The sequence below is a fragment of the Pan troglodytes genome, chromosome 2 (genome assembly GCF_028858775.2).
Source record: "Pan troglodytes isolate AG18354 chromosome 2, NHGRI_mPanTro3-v2.0_pri, whole genome shotgun sequence".
Classification (NCBI taxonomy): Eukaryota; Metazoa; Chordata; class Mammalia; order Primates; family Hominidae; genus Pan; species Pan troglodytes.
Window position 1 is genome coordinate 47,335,274 of NC_086015.1, and position 17,328 is coordinate 47,352,601.

A 17,328-nucleotide genomic window follows, 5' to 3' on the forward strand; every position below is an offset into this window, starting at 1 on the left:
CTGTATGAGTTTTTCTTTCTCCTACTGGATCTATCAGTTACTGAGGTATTCTTCCACTGTGATGGTGGATTTGTTTTTTTTCTTGGAGCTCTGTCAGTTTTTGCTTTGAGTGTTTTGAGGTAATGTTATTAGGTGCAAACAAGTTGAAAAGTGTCGTATCTTCCCATTCTATCAATTTGTATCAATGAGGTAATGGCCCTCTTTAGTACTGCTTTTTTGCCTTAAAGTCAGTCTGTGTTGTCTAATTTCAGCCACACCAGTCTTCTGTTGGCTACCATTTGTGTGCTGTATAGTTTTTCTTTCTTTTCTTAAACTTCCCATTGTCCTGGTTTTAAATACATCTTTTTTTTAACAGACTGGAGCCGAGTTTTTCTTTAATCCCATCTGATCATTTTTGTGTTTTAAATGGAGAGTTTATTCCATTTACATTTATTGTAGTCACTGATAGATGTAGATCTATTTATGCCATCTTTTTATATGTTTTATGTTTGTCCTACTTCAGTTTTTTTTTTCTTTTTACCCCATTCTTTGGAGTTGATGGAGGATTCCTTTCCTTTCCCTTCCCCTTCATTCTTTCTCTTTTTCTTTCTTCCCTCCCTCCCTTTCCTTCCTCCCTCCCTCCCCCTCCCTCTGCCCTCTGTTTCCTCCCCTCTCTCCTTCCCTCCCTTCTTCCCTTTCCTCCCCTCCTTACCCTCCCTCCACCCTCTCTCCCTTGCTCTCTCCCTCCCTTGCTCTCTCCCTCTGTCCGCCTTCCCTCCCTCTCTTTCTTTTCTTAGACAGGGTCTTGCTTTGTTGCCCAGGCTGGAATACAGTGGTAAAATCATACATAGCTCACTGCAGCCTTCAACTCCTGGGCTCAAGTGATTGTCCTGCCTCAGTCTCCTGAGTAGCTAGGACTACAGGTGTGTGCCACCATGCCTGGCTAATATTTAAACTTTTTGTAGAGACCGGGTCTCACTATGTTGCCCAGACTGTTCTTGAACTCATGGTCTCAAGAGATCCTCCAGCCTCTGCCTCCCGAAGTGCTGGGATTATAGACATGAGCTACCACACCCTGCCAAGGTTTTTCTTTTTCCCCTCATTTGACTTTCCCCCTGAATTAGCTAGGAAGTTATAGTCTGTTATTTTAGTGATTTTTCTACCTGTTTTAACACAGATACACATTTTTGTTTGTTTGTTTTGGTTTTGGTTTTGGTTTTTTTTGAGACAGAGTCTCGCTCTGTTGCCCAGGCCGGAGTGCAGTGGTGTGATCTCGGCTTGCTGCAAGCTCTGCCTCCCAGGTTCAAGTGATTCTCCTGCCTCAAGCCTCCCGAGTAGCTGAGACTACAGGCGCCCGCCATCACGCTCGGCTAATTTTTTGTATTTTTAGTAGAGACGGGGTTTCACCGTGTTAGCCAGGATGGTCTCGATCTCTTGACCTCGTGATCCACCTGCCTGGGCCTCCCAAAGTGCTGGGATTACAGGCATGAGCCACCGCGCCTGGCCAAATATACATGTTTTTATACCTTTTTTTCTATTATTTTTTGAGGTGGAGTCTCGATCTGTCGCCCAGGCTCGAGTGCAGTGACGCTATCTTGGCTCACCGCAGCCTCCACCTCCCAAGTTCAAGTGATTCTCATGCCTCTGCCTCTGGAGTAGCTGGGATTACAGGCACACGCCACCACATCTGGCTAATTTTTTGTATTTTTAGTAGTGATGGGGTTTCGCATTTTGCCCAGGCTGGTCTTGAACTCCTTAGCTCAGGCAGTCCACCCGCCTCAGCCTCCCAAAGTGCTAGGATTACAGGCATGAACCACTGTGCCCAGGGGCCTCATGTTTTTATACTTAGTTTAACAAAATTTATAGCTTATTCTTATTTTTTGGAGGGTGTGGGGGGAATGGTCTCACCCTGTCACCCAGGCTGGAATGCCTCAGTGCAATCATGGCTCACTACAGCCTTGACCTCTCAGCCTCCCAAGTAGCTGGGACCACAGGTGCAAGCCACCACACCTGGCTAATTTTATTTAAATTTTTTTGTAGAGATGGTGTATTAGTCCATTTCATACTGCTACAAAGAACTGCTGGGTAATTTATAGAGGAAAGAGATTTAATTGACTTGCAGTTCAGCATGGCTGGAGAGGCCTCAGGAAACACAGTCATGGCAGAAAGTGAAGGGGAAGCAAGGCACCTTCTTCACAAGGCAGCAGGAAGGAAAAGGAACTCAGGAGAAGCTACTGAACACTTATAGAACCATCACTATCACAAGAACAGCATGGGGAAACTGCCCCCATGATTCATTTACCTCCACCTGGTGTCTCCCTTGACACATGGGGATTATGGGGATTATAATTCAAAATTAGATTTGGGTGGGGACACAAAGCCTAATCATATCAGACAACGTCTGATATGTTGCCCAGGCTGGTCTGAGACTCCTGGGCTCAAGCAGTCCCTCCGCCTCAGCCTTCCAAAGTGCTGCGATGACGGGTGTGAGCCACTGCGTCTGGCCTCTTTATTCTCTTCTTGAACAACACAAAATCTTTAGAATATTTTAACTACCATCCAATATTTTAATAACTTTTCAAATGCCACAAAGTAGATATGATTATCATTCTACACAGTTAAAAATTTCATATTTACCCAGATGCTTGACAGAAACTGTTTACCCTTCCAAGTGGAATCACACTATCCTGTCAAAATAAAATTGTTTAGAATTTGTTTGGATGAGCATATGTTGGTGATAAGCATTCTCAGTTTTTATTTGGAATGTCTTCATGTTATGTATGCTCCTAAAAGATGGTTTCATTGAGTATAGAATTCTAGATTGATAGTTATTTTCTCTCAGCTCATGGAAGATATTATTCCACTGTTTTCTGGCATCCATTGTTGCTGTTGAGAAGTCAGCTGTCCATCTTATCATCTTCTTGTCTCCACGTAGGTGTCCTGTCTTCACTTAGGCTGCTTTAAGATTTTCTATTTATTGTGCTTAGGATGTGTTAGGCTTAGTGGTTCAAGATTTGTGCTCTTTGATGAATTTTGGAAAATTCTCAGCCATTATCTTTTCAAATACAGTTTCTTCCTCATTTTCTCATTTCCCTCACTCTGTCCTCTTCTTTTTATAAAATTGTTTTGTATTTCCTATTGCAGTCTATTGATAGTTATTTCCTTAATTTTATCTTACATTAATTCTGTGTCTTTTTAAATTTTGTTTATTGATTTTGTTTTTAGTTACAGTGATTATTTTTCATTTTTAGAAGCCCTATTTAGTTTTTTCTCAACTGCTTAGTAATTTTATGTATAGTAGCTTTATTTATAGTATAAAGTATCATCTTTAGTTCCCTGGCTATAATTTTCAAGATTCTCTTTCATGTCTTAAACATATTTAACACAGTTACATTTTACATCTGAAAATTTCAGTATCTGAAGTATTCGCATTCTGATTTTGCTTGTGTTTCCTAGGTCTTGCTGTTGGTACCTTGTTTCTTTTTTGTTTTTGACTGATATTCTTTGTAATATTATTTGGAGAATTATTTGAGGCTGGTTTTAAGTTACATTCCTACAGGAAGGGTTGGTGTATTTACTTCTCTACTAGTTGCCTAGGAGTGCTTCCAGCTGAAAGCACTATAAATTAACTTCTGTGTACCACACAGATATCATTAGTTTGGAACACAGACTTGTGTGAGGACCAGCTTGTAGTTGGAAGTTCTAAGTTGTTTCTCATTTTTCATTTATCCTCACACTGAAGCTGGAGTCCTAGCTCTTTGCAAGGGCTCTAGTTGTACTGTCTACCTTCAGTAGGCCTTACACATTATATTCTGTTATATGCACCCAACATAGCTTGTAAAGCTGAAGCAGAAACAGGCCAAAGGCCAGCTTTGTCATTCATTTCATAAGGGTTCTGCTTTTACTTCATTTTTAGTTGCTGAGTGTTACTTATTTATTCTGCTAAAATGGTGCCTTTAAATAAAATAGTTTCCTAAAAATACGTTACATGGGCCGGGTGCGGTGGCTCATGCCTGTAATCCCAGCACTTTGGGAGGCCGAGGTGGGCGGATCACTAGGTCAGGAGATCGAGACCATCCTGGCCAACATAGTGAAACCCCGTCTCTACCAAAAATACAAAACTTAGCTGGGTGTGGTGGCACGTGCCTGTAGTCCCAGCTACTCAGGAGGCTGAGGCAGGAAAATTGCTTGAACCCAGGAGTTAGAGGTTGCAGTGGGCCAAGGTTGCACCACTGCACTCCAGCTTGGCAATGGAGTGGGACTCCATTTCCAAAAAAAAAAAAAAAAAAAAAAAAAAAAAAAAAAATATATATATATATATATATATATATATATATATATGTTACATGGTATTTTAGTTGTTTTCATCAGAAGCATCATTCATTTTTTTCTGAAACAGAAGTGGGCTTGTATACTTTATTCTGTATGTCATTGCTGATCCTTGAATTTAATTCTGGTATGTCACTAAGCCAGCAGTTAATTCAAGAACAGATGGTGATACCTATAGTTAATTCTAGATGATAGGGAGCTCTTATTTGTGCATTTGGCTTATCAGTGTACCTGGAGGTTGTGATTTTTTATTTTATGACTGCAGTGGCACTAAATTTTTATTATTCCCATCTGCCCCACTGCCACCACTAGTGCACCTAATTTAATTGATGGTATAGGAAATCATTTTTGTTAATAAAATGATCCATCATTACTGATCCTTGCAAGCAGTTTGCTTTAACAATGGACTTACCTTCCTTTCCAGCCTAATCACACGGATGCTACAGAGAGATCCCAAGAGAAGGGCTTCTTTAGAAGAGATTGAAAATCATCCTTGGCTTCAGGGAGTGGACCCTTCACCAGCTACAAAGTATAACATTCCCCTTGTGTCATACAAAAATCTCTCGGAAGAGGAGCACAACAGCATCATTCAGCGCATGGTGCTTGGGGACATAGCGGATCGAGACGCCATTGTAGAGTACGTCAATGCCCGTCAGTACAGAGGGCCACAGGTTTAGGATTCTTGGAATGGGCTCTCTCTACTTAACACAGCCTTTGGACACCTGTGTAATAGATAAGAGTTCCCAGTTGGCAAGAGTTGTGTCATTTATCTCTAAAGTTCTTGGCCCAGGGCCTGACACAGGTTTTTTTTTTGGTGTTTTGGTTTTTATGCTAGTGAACAAGTAAGCCATTGCTGGGTGGTTTCAGTGAGTGCTGTGGCCTTTTCCCCTTTCTATAGGGGTGGAATGAAACAGCTTGTTTTGTATCCCAGTATGTACCTTATCTGTGGCACTATTCTCATTCCTCTGTCTCCTTCCGGTCCCCACAGTGATAGGGAGGACAGTACCACCTGCCTAGAGTCCTCTAAATCAGGAGTTGGTAAATGCTGCTGGCCACACATTTTTATAAGTGAAGTTTTATTGGGCCACAGCCATGCCCATTCATTTAAGTATTGTCAGTGGTTGCACTGTGCTATAATGGCAGAGTGGTTGTGGGAGAGACCACTTGGCCTACAAAGCCTGAAATATTTATTATCTGGCCCTTGAGAGCCCCTGCTGCAGCCACCTGGAGCCTGCGAGTTATACAAGTTGTTAATTACATCCTTTAAAACCAAAGCCAGTTGTTTTTTTGTTTTTGTTTTTTTTTTTTTTTGAGATGGAGTCTCGCTCTGTCGCCCAGGCTGGAGTGCAGTGGCACAATCTTGGCTCACTGCAAGCTCCGCCTCCCGGGTTCACGCCATTCTCCTGCCTCAGCCTCCCAAGTAGCTGGGACTACAGGTGCCTGCAACCACGCCCGGCTAATTTTTTCTATTTTTTAGTAGAGACGGAGTTTCACTGTGTTAGCCAGGATGGTCTCGATCTCCTGACCTCGTGATCCGCCCGCCATGGCCTCCCAAAGTGCTGGGATTACAGGCGTGAGCCACTGTGCCCAGCCCCAAAGCCAGATTTTAATAAACAGTTTGGAATCAAAGATAATACAGAGGAAAGAGGCATTTGCTTTTTTCTGATAATGATTAATTTCTATAAGAGGTCCTGACTGTAAAAACAAGGAATATTTCCACAAATTAAAGGTCAGAAGTTATTTAATGTGTTGAATGAAACAGTTGGGTATGTTCGAAAGAGAGTATGCTCTAGGAGGCAAAAAAGGGGCTCCCATCAGGAGGGCCCTTTCAGGATTTGATCCAGTTCCCTGACTTCGGGGAAGAGAAGCCTGTTGGCTGGACCTGCAGACTCCTGCTGTGTGTCTTCGTGCCACACACATGCCCACTGGGAGGCTCTGATCCCTGAGAAGGGCAGTGTCTGTATAAAGGACACTTTAGAGTGTTTTACATTACTGGAAAGAAAGGTTTATAAAAATAAACCCAGGTTCTTAATTTTGGTTTAAGCACAATTTTCTATAAGTTTCCAAATGTATTATGGTTCTTTACAGTATTGACTCACAGCTGCTTAAATGATCTAAACATGTGGTGGAGACGGGACACTTGCTGTTTCTGCTAAAGACACTGACTTTTGGAATGTGTAGAAAATGATTTTTCACTTTTGAGTGGGTAAAAGGCTGTTTGTATCTCTCTGAATTGGCCTTACGTTCTTAGCTTAAATAAATACATATATACATGTAGTAATGTCATCTAGAACTACTTAATATAAATTCAATTATAAATCCAAAAGGTAGTGCAATTTAAATGGTTCAGGTGACTCCGTTTGCCAGTTTGTTGGTTTCCCGATAGCTGGGTGAGCGTCTTGCTGTCCTCTCAGCTAGCCTCACTCCGTGCTTGCTGCTCACATCATGAGAAGCTGCTTGTTCTGAGGGTGACTCCTCAGTTCCAACACACACCTTTCTCTCACAATACATTTCCAAACCCAAGCCAACTCCTGTATTTAGTACTTTGCTGAAGAAACTAATAAGTCATTCTACCCTTGAATTTCACCTTGGACACTTCCTTTGGAATCTCATGCCTCAGCCTGCCCTGCCCCCATTAGTTGTGACCCCAGTGTACATTTTGAAAGATGGTGTCTCTTGCTTCTTTCCTAAGTGTTCATTGTGTGAGTATTTTCAGTAACTACAGAAAGTTTCTGAAAACGTAGTTACGTATTTCCTGGCCTTGTGGAATCCGCCAAAGCCAAAGCACGCTCCTAGTATGTATGTCCTGTGACAGGTCAGCTACAAGAGAGTGGGCAGGGCTGTGGGCCTTGGTGGGCCTTGTGTCCCAGCACCGTGTCTAGCCAGACTAGGTACTCGGTGAACATTACTTTTTAAATGGATCAATGACTACATTGATTTTATTCAAAGCAATTGATGGTGACATGCTTTCAATTTCTTTAATAATTCTGTAGTGCCTAAATTGCCAGTAAATGCAGAGGGAGTATGAAAATAAAAACATTTGCTAAGTTTTCTGACTGATATTAGTACTTCAGTGCACATTCATGTAACACAGACTTCGTCTTCATGTACTTCTAGTGGAAGCAAGTAAGCCACCTGAACAAATACAAACACTGTACACACAAATTCAAATTTTGAATAATGCGTGCACTCATTATCTTATGTGTCTAAAACTGACGTCTAACTCAGCTGCTGTTGGCATTTTGGATTTTTCTCTCATTTACAAAAAATCTTCATAAAAATATGAACATTTTTATGCAGTTGTTCTTAGAACTTTGAGTGACCTAAATAACTACTAGTTTGGTTTTTTTCTGGTTTGCATTTTTTGCATAATTTTAAAGATTCCAGCCATTGAATTTAACTTGCTTGTACTTTTAAAAATCAATTCTGCTTCTTGTAAAAAACCTCCTGATATGGCTGACGTTTGCTCTCACCTTGTTTTCCTCAGAGCCCTGGAAACCAACAGGTATAACCATATCACAGCCACATACTTCCTGCTGGCTGAAAGGATCCTGAGAGAAAAGCAAGAGAAAGAAATACAGACCAGATCTGCAAGCCCGAGCAATATCAAGGCCCAGTTTAGGTGAGAAAAAAATCTTCACTGATTTTAGTAAGTTTAACATTTTGAAATAGTGAACTTTTTTTTTTTTTTAATGCTTCCTAACTCTTTGGGGCAAGAGAGTACAAACAGTGATGACGGCCTCATTGGAGAGGCCACACACGGGCTCTTCAGGTGTACATGAGGGTCTGGGTTCCCTCGTCACCAGGGATGCCGTCCCCTCCTGGGCTCAGTGGGGACCGGGGCTGTGTCTGTTGGCATGGTCAGGAAAACATGTTTGGAGAAGCAGCCTCAAGCCAGAGTGTCTTGCTATTTTCATTAAATTCTTCCAAATCCAACATGTATTAATCTGTTATTTTCTTTAGTTTTTCATTCTAGGAACAAGGCTGAATTTTCCCTCAGTTATTTGAAGTAATTTTTAAAATTAAATAGAGTATTGCTATGCCACAGTGTTCTCTCAGGATTTCCGGGATTGGATAGTCACATTAGCTAGTTGATTTCTTAGCTGCTTGACCTTGGGAGGTTGCTTAACCTCTCTATGACTTAGCTACCCGATCTGTAAAACAAAAGTAACAATGCTGTTTACCTCATGGGGTTGTGGAGAGGAATGATGAATTAATATATGTAAAGCACTTAGAACCAGGGCTTTGTGTGTTTGCCATCACTGCTGGGAATATTTTACCACCATTGTCTTCAATAAAGTCATGAACGTGCTGCTCCCCAAGCCTTTTCTAACCCCCTCTCTCCTCCTCGTCCTCTCCCCCAGCCTTCTCACTTTGCTTTTCTGCCAGAGTAACTTTACACTTAAAATCAAAGCATGGAAAGGGCTTACTTTTTTCATTATCATCATGAAATTTATTTCGAGTTTATGCACTCAGATAAAGTAACCCATGGAACTGTAGTTCGAAAACAGAAGAGTGCTGCTGATTCTGAGTAAATCTGTGTGTACCTCCAAGTATTTATGAATATATGTGTGTGAATATTATTGTGAATAATAATATTATGATTGTAAAAGATTAAGAAAGCCATTTCGATTTTAAGTTACTTGCAGTTGGCTCGCCATGTGAACTTTGTTGCTTGGGTGGAGTGGCAGAGTAGGGGGAGGAAAACATTCCCAGCTTGCCAAACAGTAAAGATTTAGAAGTCTAGTTTAACTAGAACATGAATTTAGTAACTTTATTCATATCTTGGATGCATTCCTCTGTAATAAAAACTAGGCACACTGTCTAGTGTCTGCTTAGAAGAGGACTGAACCCAGGGAGTGAGGAGATTCTTGGGGATGAGATAAACCAGAGACTGATGCTCAGAGGTTACGGTCAACCTAGTCCTGACCTAAGCTCCCTGGCAAGAAAGAGTAACCCCAAGGCAGATCATCACTACTCGCCAGGTGCACCGAGACTGGAGCTACCACCAGGCTTCTGGAAGAGAATATTTAGATTTGAACTCTCTTCTATTCAGTGAAACATACCAGAACTCAGTCTAAAGCTGATTGTATATGTGAGACCAACATTAGCTATAAAGAAATAGTAGGCCAGGCACAGTGGTTCAACCCTTTGGGAGGCCAAGGTGGGAAGATTCTTTGAGCCCAGGAGTTCATGACTAGCCTGGGCAACATAGACCCTGTCTCTATAAAAATTAAAAATAAAAAAAATTTAAAAATACCAGAGCTTTCTGAACTGTTTTCCTTTTGCTGTCATGGAGACTCTGAAGTGGAGAAGCTATGAGCACCTTTTTTTCTATGGCACAGGGCCCACTGGCAGTGGCAGTGTCTCCTGACGTGCCTTCTCTTTGTTGTCACTGTAACGTTATTGACAAGACCCTGGACCTCCCTTGGTTCCATTGCTGGGTATGCCTTGTGGTCAGAATGACCTAGGAGATAGAAACCTGGACTGAGTCAGGAGACTGTATTTAAAATGGCAACTAGCTGGGCAGGGATGGAGGAAGAAGGGTCAGACCAGTGAGAGCCACAGCCACAGAGAACAGATACATGCTCTGTGGCCAGTGGGTAGTCTGGAAGAATTTGTGACAGGCCGGTTGAGATGGGTGGTTAACAGGAGACTGATATCCAGTCTCCTAGCCGGGCTGGGTGTCTTCACAAGCAGTTTGGTAGGCAGAAAGAAACAGGGATTTGGCCTGCAGGTTCTGGAGTCCAGGGGCAGGGTCCTAGACCTGGAATTGAGGGAGAACACAGGGACTCCACTAGAGAATGAAGTCCCAGATGCCATCTCAAGAATGTAGGTATAAGATGTGGCTTAGCTGAAAGGAGTGGTGTTGGTACAGATAGGATCCTGCAGCAGTGAGGCGGTGTGGTATTGGGAGTTGTCAAATCAAGTAGCTGAAGGTTTCTTAAATTCTAGAACAGATTCTGTTTCAGATATAGTAGCACTAACTTTGTTAAAAATATGAATAATTGTAGGGCTGCCCCAGTACATTCGTATGGAAGAACATGAGGTCTGAGAGAAGGGCCTAGGCATTTAGAATTATTTCTAATTGAGAACTCTTATGACTGACTGTGTCCGGGGCCTGTCTGCAGACTCCGGAGACTCTTCCTCCAGCCTGCCCTGTAGAGCCGAGGACAGCACTGTTGGAACTCTCTAGGGAGGAGCCAGATAGCAGGGTAGGCATCTCATAGACTGCACCCAGATAGTTCTGGAATGGAAAACCAAGAAGTTAACCCATAAGCAGGACGTGGCCACACAGTGTTAGTCATTGTTCGGTTATGACCACTTCAGAGAATACTGCTTCTTAGCCTCAAATTTAAATTTTTTTTTAACGACAGGTTTATTTCATTAAAGGGGAACCTGTGCAAAACAAAAGAAAACTTGCACATAGCAAGTCTAGTAGATATTCCACATACAGTGGCCACTGGTAAAATTTTGTTCCTGCTTTATTATTATAACTATATGACTATCCCCCCCTGGGGAGAGAGGATAGTTGACAGTTCAGAGACGTTTATTCAGAATAGCAGCTAGAGAGCCTCATTTAAAAAATTCATCTTCTTTGGGTACCAAGCAGTATTCTTGTTACTTTGGCAACTCCAGCTCCAGGTTGGGAGATAAAATGAAAGTTTAAATAATGGTGAATTTTGTTATTCACTACTCTTGTATGGGCATTTAAAAATATACTTATTTAAGGCTGGCACGGTGGTGTGCGCCTATAGTCCCAGCTATTCGAGAGGCTGAAGTGGGAGGGTTGCTTGATATCCCAGGGGGTCAAGGCTGTAGTGAGCTGCATTCATGCCCTTGCACTCCAGCCTGAATAACAAAGAGTGAGACCCTGTCTCAAAAGCCAGATATTTATATTTAACTTAGTGAGTTTTTTTAATTGGAGAGGAGATTTTTATATGTTTTTGTATGATGTATACGTGTTAATAACTTTTTTAAAATTCAGATCCATTAAACTGTTTCCATTTCATTTTATAAACACCAAGTTCTTACCCCATGGTAAAATCAGGAGCCCTGGAAATTTCAGGTGAATTTTATTTGTAGTAATATACCTTTATGTGATCTAAGAACCAAAGAAACAAGACGTGGTGTTTAGGTTTTGCTTTGCCAATAACCTCCATGGGCTTCTAAAAAATGTTTAGTATAAAGCTTTTGTATAGAAAAGATGGAGTAGCTCTTTGCCCTATTTTCTTTTCTGACACCTGTGATGAAGTTTTCACTTGGCCAATAAGCCACAAACTGAACCATGTTTCAAAACCACATTTGCCCTTCTGGTGGCCTTGCTGATGTTTACAGGATGTTGAATGGGTTTGCAAGGCTGCTGCTTTTTTCTTTAAGTCTGTAGATTTTGTCCCAGTAAGTTCAATGTGATGTACTTTACTATCATCTGCATAATGATTATATGGCTTTTTTCCCCCCAATCTATCTGTTACATAGGCAGTCATGGCCAACCAAAATTGATGTACCCCAGGACCTTGAGGATGACCTCACGGCCACTCCTTTGTCCCACACGACTGTCCCTCAGTCTCCTGCTCGGGCTGCTGACAGTGTCCTCAATGGCCACAGGAGCAAAGGCCTGTGTGACTCAGCTAAGAAAGATGACCTCCCTGAGTTGGCTGGACCAGCACTCTCTACGGTGCCACCCGCAAGCTTAAAACCCACAGCCAGTGGGCGGAAGTGTCTGTTCAGGGTGGAAGAAGATGAAGAGGAAGATGAGGAGGACAAGAAACCCATGTCTCTCTCAACACAAGTGGTTTTGCGCCGGAAGCCATCTGTAACCAACCGCCTGACATCCAGGAAGAGTGCGCCCGTCCTCAACCAGATCTTTGAGGAAGGGGAGTCTGATGATGAGTTTGACATGGATGAGAATCTGCCTCCCAAGTTGAGCAGGTTAAAGATGAATATAGCTTCTCCAGGTACAGTTCACAAACGCTACCACCGGAGGAAAAGTCAGGGCCGGGGCTCCAGCTGCAGTAGTTCGGAGACCAGTGATGATGATTCTGAAAGCCGGCGGCGGCTCGATAAAGATAGCGGGTTCACCTACTCCTGGCACCGACGGGATAGCAGCGAGGGGCCCCCTGGCAGTGAGGGGGATGGCGGGGGCCAGAGCAAGCCGAGCAATGCCAGTGGAGGGGTGGACAAGGCCAGCCCCAGTGAGAACAATGCTGGTGGGGGCAGCCCCTCCAGCGGCTCGGGTGGCAACCCCACCAATACATCGGGTACCACACGCCGCTGTGCCGGCCCCAGCAACTCCATGCAGCTGGCCTCTCGCAGTGCTGGGGAGCTCGTTGAGAGCCTCAAACTCATGAGCCTCTGCCTCGGCTCCCAGCTTCATGGGAGCACCAAGTACATTATTGATCCACAGAATGGCTTGTCATTTTCCAGTGTGAAAGTCCAAGAGAAATCTACATGGAAAATGTGCATTAGCTCCACAGGGAATGCAGGGCAGGCCCCTGCAGTGGGCGGCATAAAGTTTTTCTCTGACCACATGGCAGATACCACCACTGAATTGGAACGGATAAAGAGCAAGAACCTGAAAAATAACGTGCTGCAGCTACCTCTGTGCGAAAAGACCATCTCTGTGAACATCCAGCGGAACCCTAAGGAGGGGCTGCTGTGCGCATCCAGCCCAGCCAGCTGTTGCCATGTCATCTGACTGTGGCCCCATCTGGCCGCTAGCACGCTTCCTGCTCAGAGCAGTGAAGACCGGCTCACTTCACTGTTCCATTTGGTTTTACTATTTTAAAGTGGGCGTTAGGAGCAATTATTTATTACCTTTCCATTTGTTCGCCTGATGATGTGACAATGCATGGTCTTTGTGCATGCTGCTAGACACTTTTCTTTCCCAGCCGAAAAGCCTATTATGTAATTTTTACATTCATAATTTTAATGTGGATGATCAGGATTAAATCAAGATGTATATCTGGAACCTCTTATAAATGGAGCACTTAGAAATTTGATGTTCTGCACTTAACCTAGAGAGAGAAAAAATGCTTTTCTTTGTGAAAAATCTGAATTCCTGTCCTGACCTTCTGTGATGTGGAAACTCTAGGCTCTGAGACACACTCTCTGGTGTCTGAGACAGAACCAAAGCAATAACGTTGTGATGCCCACAGGCCTGGAGCCAGCTAGCGACCTTGTGCCGCCCAGCTGTCCATGGCCTGTGCAGAGCAGAGGACAGTGAGTGTCTGCACTGAGAACCTTAAACCACAGTTGAACATACCCACACCTGTTTGTCTTAAGCTATAGTGTAAAAACAAAGTTTGGGCTCTGAAAATTTAACTGAAAAAGATTTCCTTGTTTTTGTAATAGGTGAGATAAAGTACTTAGATTTATAAGGCAGCTTCCCCTGTAGTGATAAATTACAAGCAGACAATCTTATTTTGTAATGTGATGAAGTGATGATGTCTTAACTCTACTTAGAGAGTGTATGTCTGTCTAACAGAACAAAAAGATGCTCTGTGTAAATTCCTTCCTGTAGGGCACACTGCAGGATTTCCATGTAGATAGAAGAACTATAGGGCCTAGTACAGAAGGTGCACACAAATGTTGGCAAAGTCAAAACCCCATGAATTAAAACCTACTGGAATTTGGTTTTTAGGAGTTTGGTAATTAGATTATCTCTTTTGTTATTTTCATTCAGTTATATCCTTTGGCTCAGCTAGCTTTGAAATTGGCTGATGAAAAAATATACATAAAAGGGTAAAATTCACACATACAGCAAACAAAAATGCACAAAGCCTGCTTCGTAACTTTTTTTTCTGGAATTGTTTTTCACTTTGCCTTTTTCTGCCAAAACAATAATCAAAGAACTCTTGCTTTAACCTATTCCTGTACAAAGACTGTTTTTGACCAGATAATCATCTGTTGTGGCATTCTATCTTGTAGGACACTGTATATTGCAAATTGCTGATTATGGAAGGGGCCAGTTGCTGTTTTTTCATGCAGTGCCCTGGGAGTCTTAAAAGCAGTGCTTAGCAACATTGGTGATAGCATGTGTCTGGGACCCAGGGCCCTTCCCCACTCTTCAGCCCCGAGTCATGTCTCTGAGGTGACGGACTGAGACGCATCTGGTCCTGTAATTCAGAGAGTGGGCACATCACCAAAGAACTGCATTGCTGTGGTCACTGTTTCTTCAAGTACACACTGACTCTGCTACTTTAGGATAAATATATTTTACTCAGAACTCTGAATTTCACAGTATACTTACTAAACTAAGTAAAAATGATACTTAAAATACTTATTTTACTTTCTAGACCTAGGCTAGATGTTTTAAGCTACAGCTCTAGTTCATTGTGATATTTATAATTTGAAAGCTATGAGAATAGATGTGTGGGTGAAGCCATAGAACATATTTGCTTGAAATTCTTGAGCAGGGATCTTATAAAGGGCCAGAAATAAGATGTGTGGTTCACATAGATAGTGAGCGTAACATCTGTATTAAACATAGGAGAGAAGTTTATAAAGGGCATTGGCAATAAACTCTTTGTTGCAGCTGTTTTCCAAGCAGTGTAAATACTTTTTCCTGTGATTATGTATAGCCTTGGAATGGCACCTTTTAACTAACCCATATGTGTTTGGTTTCAATGGTTTTTTATATTCAGATGTATATATGGTGCTCACTTTAGGATCAGCAGTGTTGACCATTTATGCTGCATAGCTGTATTATAGCCTTATTAGTTGTGTGGTTGACCCTTGGGGTATACAAATGTCAGTCTGAGTGGTGTCTTACTCCTTTGTTTATAAGTGAATGATTGTGCATGTTTTGTATGTCATAGTATGTCGTCACATAAAAGGGAGGGAGCGAAAAACCATTACATTAAGATAATATTGGACCAAACTACTTACTTGCTCTAAACAGTTACTTGTACCCCTTAACCTGTCTTCAAAAGTTGCATATAGTTACAGTAGTGTATAAATTAAATATTGTGGAAAAACAGTTAGTCTTGTATTTTTCTGTATGTGTGTATATATATAATTATGTACTTCTGGCAATTCTATCTGTATTTAAAGATGTGACAATCTTGACACCAATTTTAAGAATAGCTGTGAGACGGAATTAAAGATAATCCCTACCAAGTGAAAATTGATGTGTGTTAAGAGGGTACAGAATTATCAACTGATTTGGTCAGTTGCTTCCAATGCTGGTTGATTTCCCTCATTGTGTAAACATTGACAGGTATGTGACAAATGGGAAAAAAAATCCAAATAATAAAGTGACATATTGGTGTTCAGCAATATAAACCGTGTCCTGTGTTGTATTGCTTCTCATGAGTGCAGCTTTGTGTGATCCCACCTCAGTTAAACCCAGCCTTCTCCATGCCCTGTGCCTGCACCACCAGATTTGGCTGAAAAAGTACAGTCATTATTATGTTTAAACTCATGGCTACAAATCAGAGGTGGGGCCAGGGTGCCCATTAAGTATACTTACTTTATTTCTCTATTTCATCTCCTTTCCTCACTCTGCTGGTCACCATGCTGCCTAATTGAATAAAGGGAAGCAATGAGAACTGCCACAAGTTCCCACCTCTGCCTTCCTCCCTTCCTTCGTACACATTCACATGCTCTGCCCTTCCTCCTGTTACTGTGATTCCAAGGTCAGCTACTCTTACTCAGTTCTCACAACCATTACCATAATTGACTTTTACAACCACCCCCGCCAAAGAAATCTTGTGCCCTTTGGCATACTTTACCTTGTCCGCAACTCCCTTTACTCCAGCCTCATGCAACCACTTCCTGTGATCAATTTTCAATCCCATGTTAGAATTTGATGAATTGCTCACTTTCTTCCTTATGAACTTCCCATCTTTCAGTATCTCACTTCTGCCTTGCTGCTCTTCAGGTCCACTGGTCCTTCCTCATTCTTCCAACCTCTAAATTTGGAATGTCCCAATGTTCAATTCTGGACCCCTGCTCTATCTGCAGTGACTCCTGATCTCAGTTAGTCTAGTATCTATATGCTGATAGAAGCCCAAAATATATTTAGCCCACATACCCTGGGAACACTGGATTTCAACTATCTATTTGACTTTTCTACTTGGATGTGTCTGTGTGTCTACAGCATCTCAATTTTTACAAGTTCAAAACCCCTAATCTTTCCCCTCAAATCCTTTTACTAGCGCACGCATCTTAATAAATATCAACTCCTAGCCTTCAATAGTTTCATTCAAGCTGAAAATCTTGGTGTCATCCACTTTTTCATCCCAACATTCAGTTTATGAGCAAATCTTAACTTGCCTTTCACAGTTGACTCCTTCTCATTGCCACCACCACTACCACTCTAGTCCGTGACACTCAACTGTAAATGCCTCTTAAAGGGTTTCCCTGCATTTGCCCTTGTCTTTCTCATTTATTTTCCACTTAGCAGTATGAGAGATCATTTTAAAGGCCAAATCATACCATGTTTTGAAACGTGTTTAGTTTCCAAATATTTGGGGTTTTCCCACATAGGTTTCTATAATTTTTAGTTTAACTCTGTTTTTATCAGTGCATGCTTTCTATAGTTTAAATCTTTTGAAATTACTGAAACTTGTTTTATGGCCCAACATACGACCTATCTTGGTGAATGTTTCCTGAGTGCTTGGAAAGTGCTATTGGTGGAGTGTCCTATACATGTCAGTTCGTTCAAGTTGGTTGATAATGTTCAAGTTTTCTATATTCTTACTGATTTTCTGTCTCAATTATTGAGAGAGGAGTGTTGAAATCTCCAACTATAGTTGTGGATTTGTCTATTTCTCCTTTTAGTTCTAGCAGTGTTATTTTAGAAAATTTGAAGCTCTGTTGTTTGGTACATAAGCATTTAAGATTGTTAACGTCATATCAATGAATTGATCCCTGTCCTCATGAAATGTTCCTTCTTTATGCCTGGTAAATTATTTGTTCTGAAATCTACTTTGTGTGATAGTGATATAGTCACTCCAGCTTTCTTTTGACTTGTGAGAATATATCTTTTTCCATTCTTTACTGTTAACCTATTGT

General features: G+C 41.8%; 1 protein-coding gene across 12 annotated transcripts in view; it reads left to right on the plus strand.

Annotated features, from left to right (window-relative positions):
- SNRK (SNF related kinase) overlaps positions 1-15,594 on the plus strand; it is a 64,711-nt gene extending 49,117 nt beyond the window's left edge. For all 12 annotated transcript variants that reach the window (XM_001142896.4, XM_516395.6, XM_063806710.1 and 9 more), the window contains 3 exons: positions 4,733-4,945; positions 7,796-7,930; positions 11,788-15,594. In XM_001142896.4, the coding sequence (XP_001142896.2) occupies positions 4,733-4,945; positions 7,796-7,930; positions 11,788-13,006 (1,567 nt within the window). In that variant the 3' untranslated portion in view covers positions 13,007-15,594. The remainder of the gene's footprint in view (positions 1-4,732; positions 4,946-7,795; positions 7,931-11,787) is intronic.
- The last annotated feature ends 1,734 nt before the right edge of the window (positions 15,595-17,328 follow it).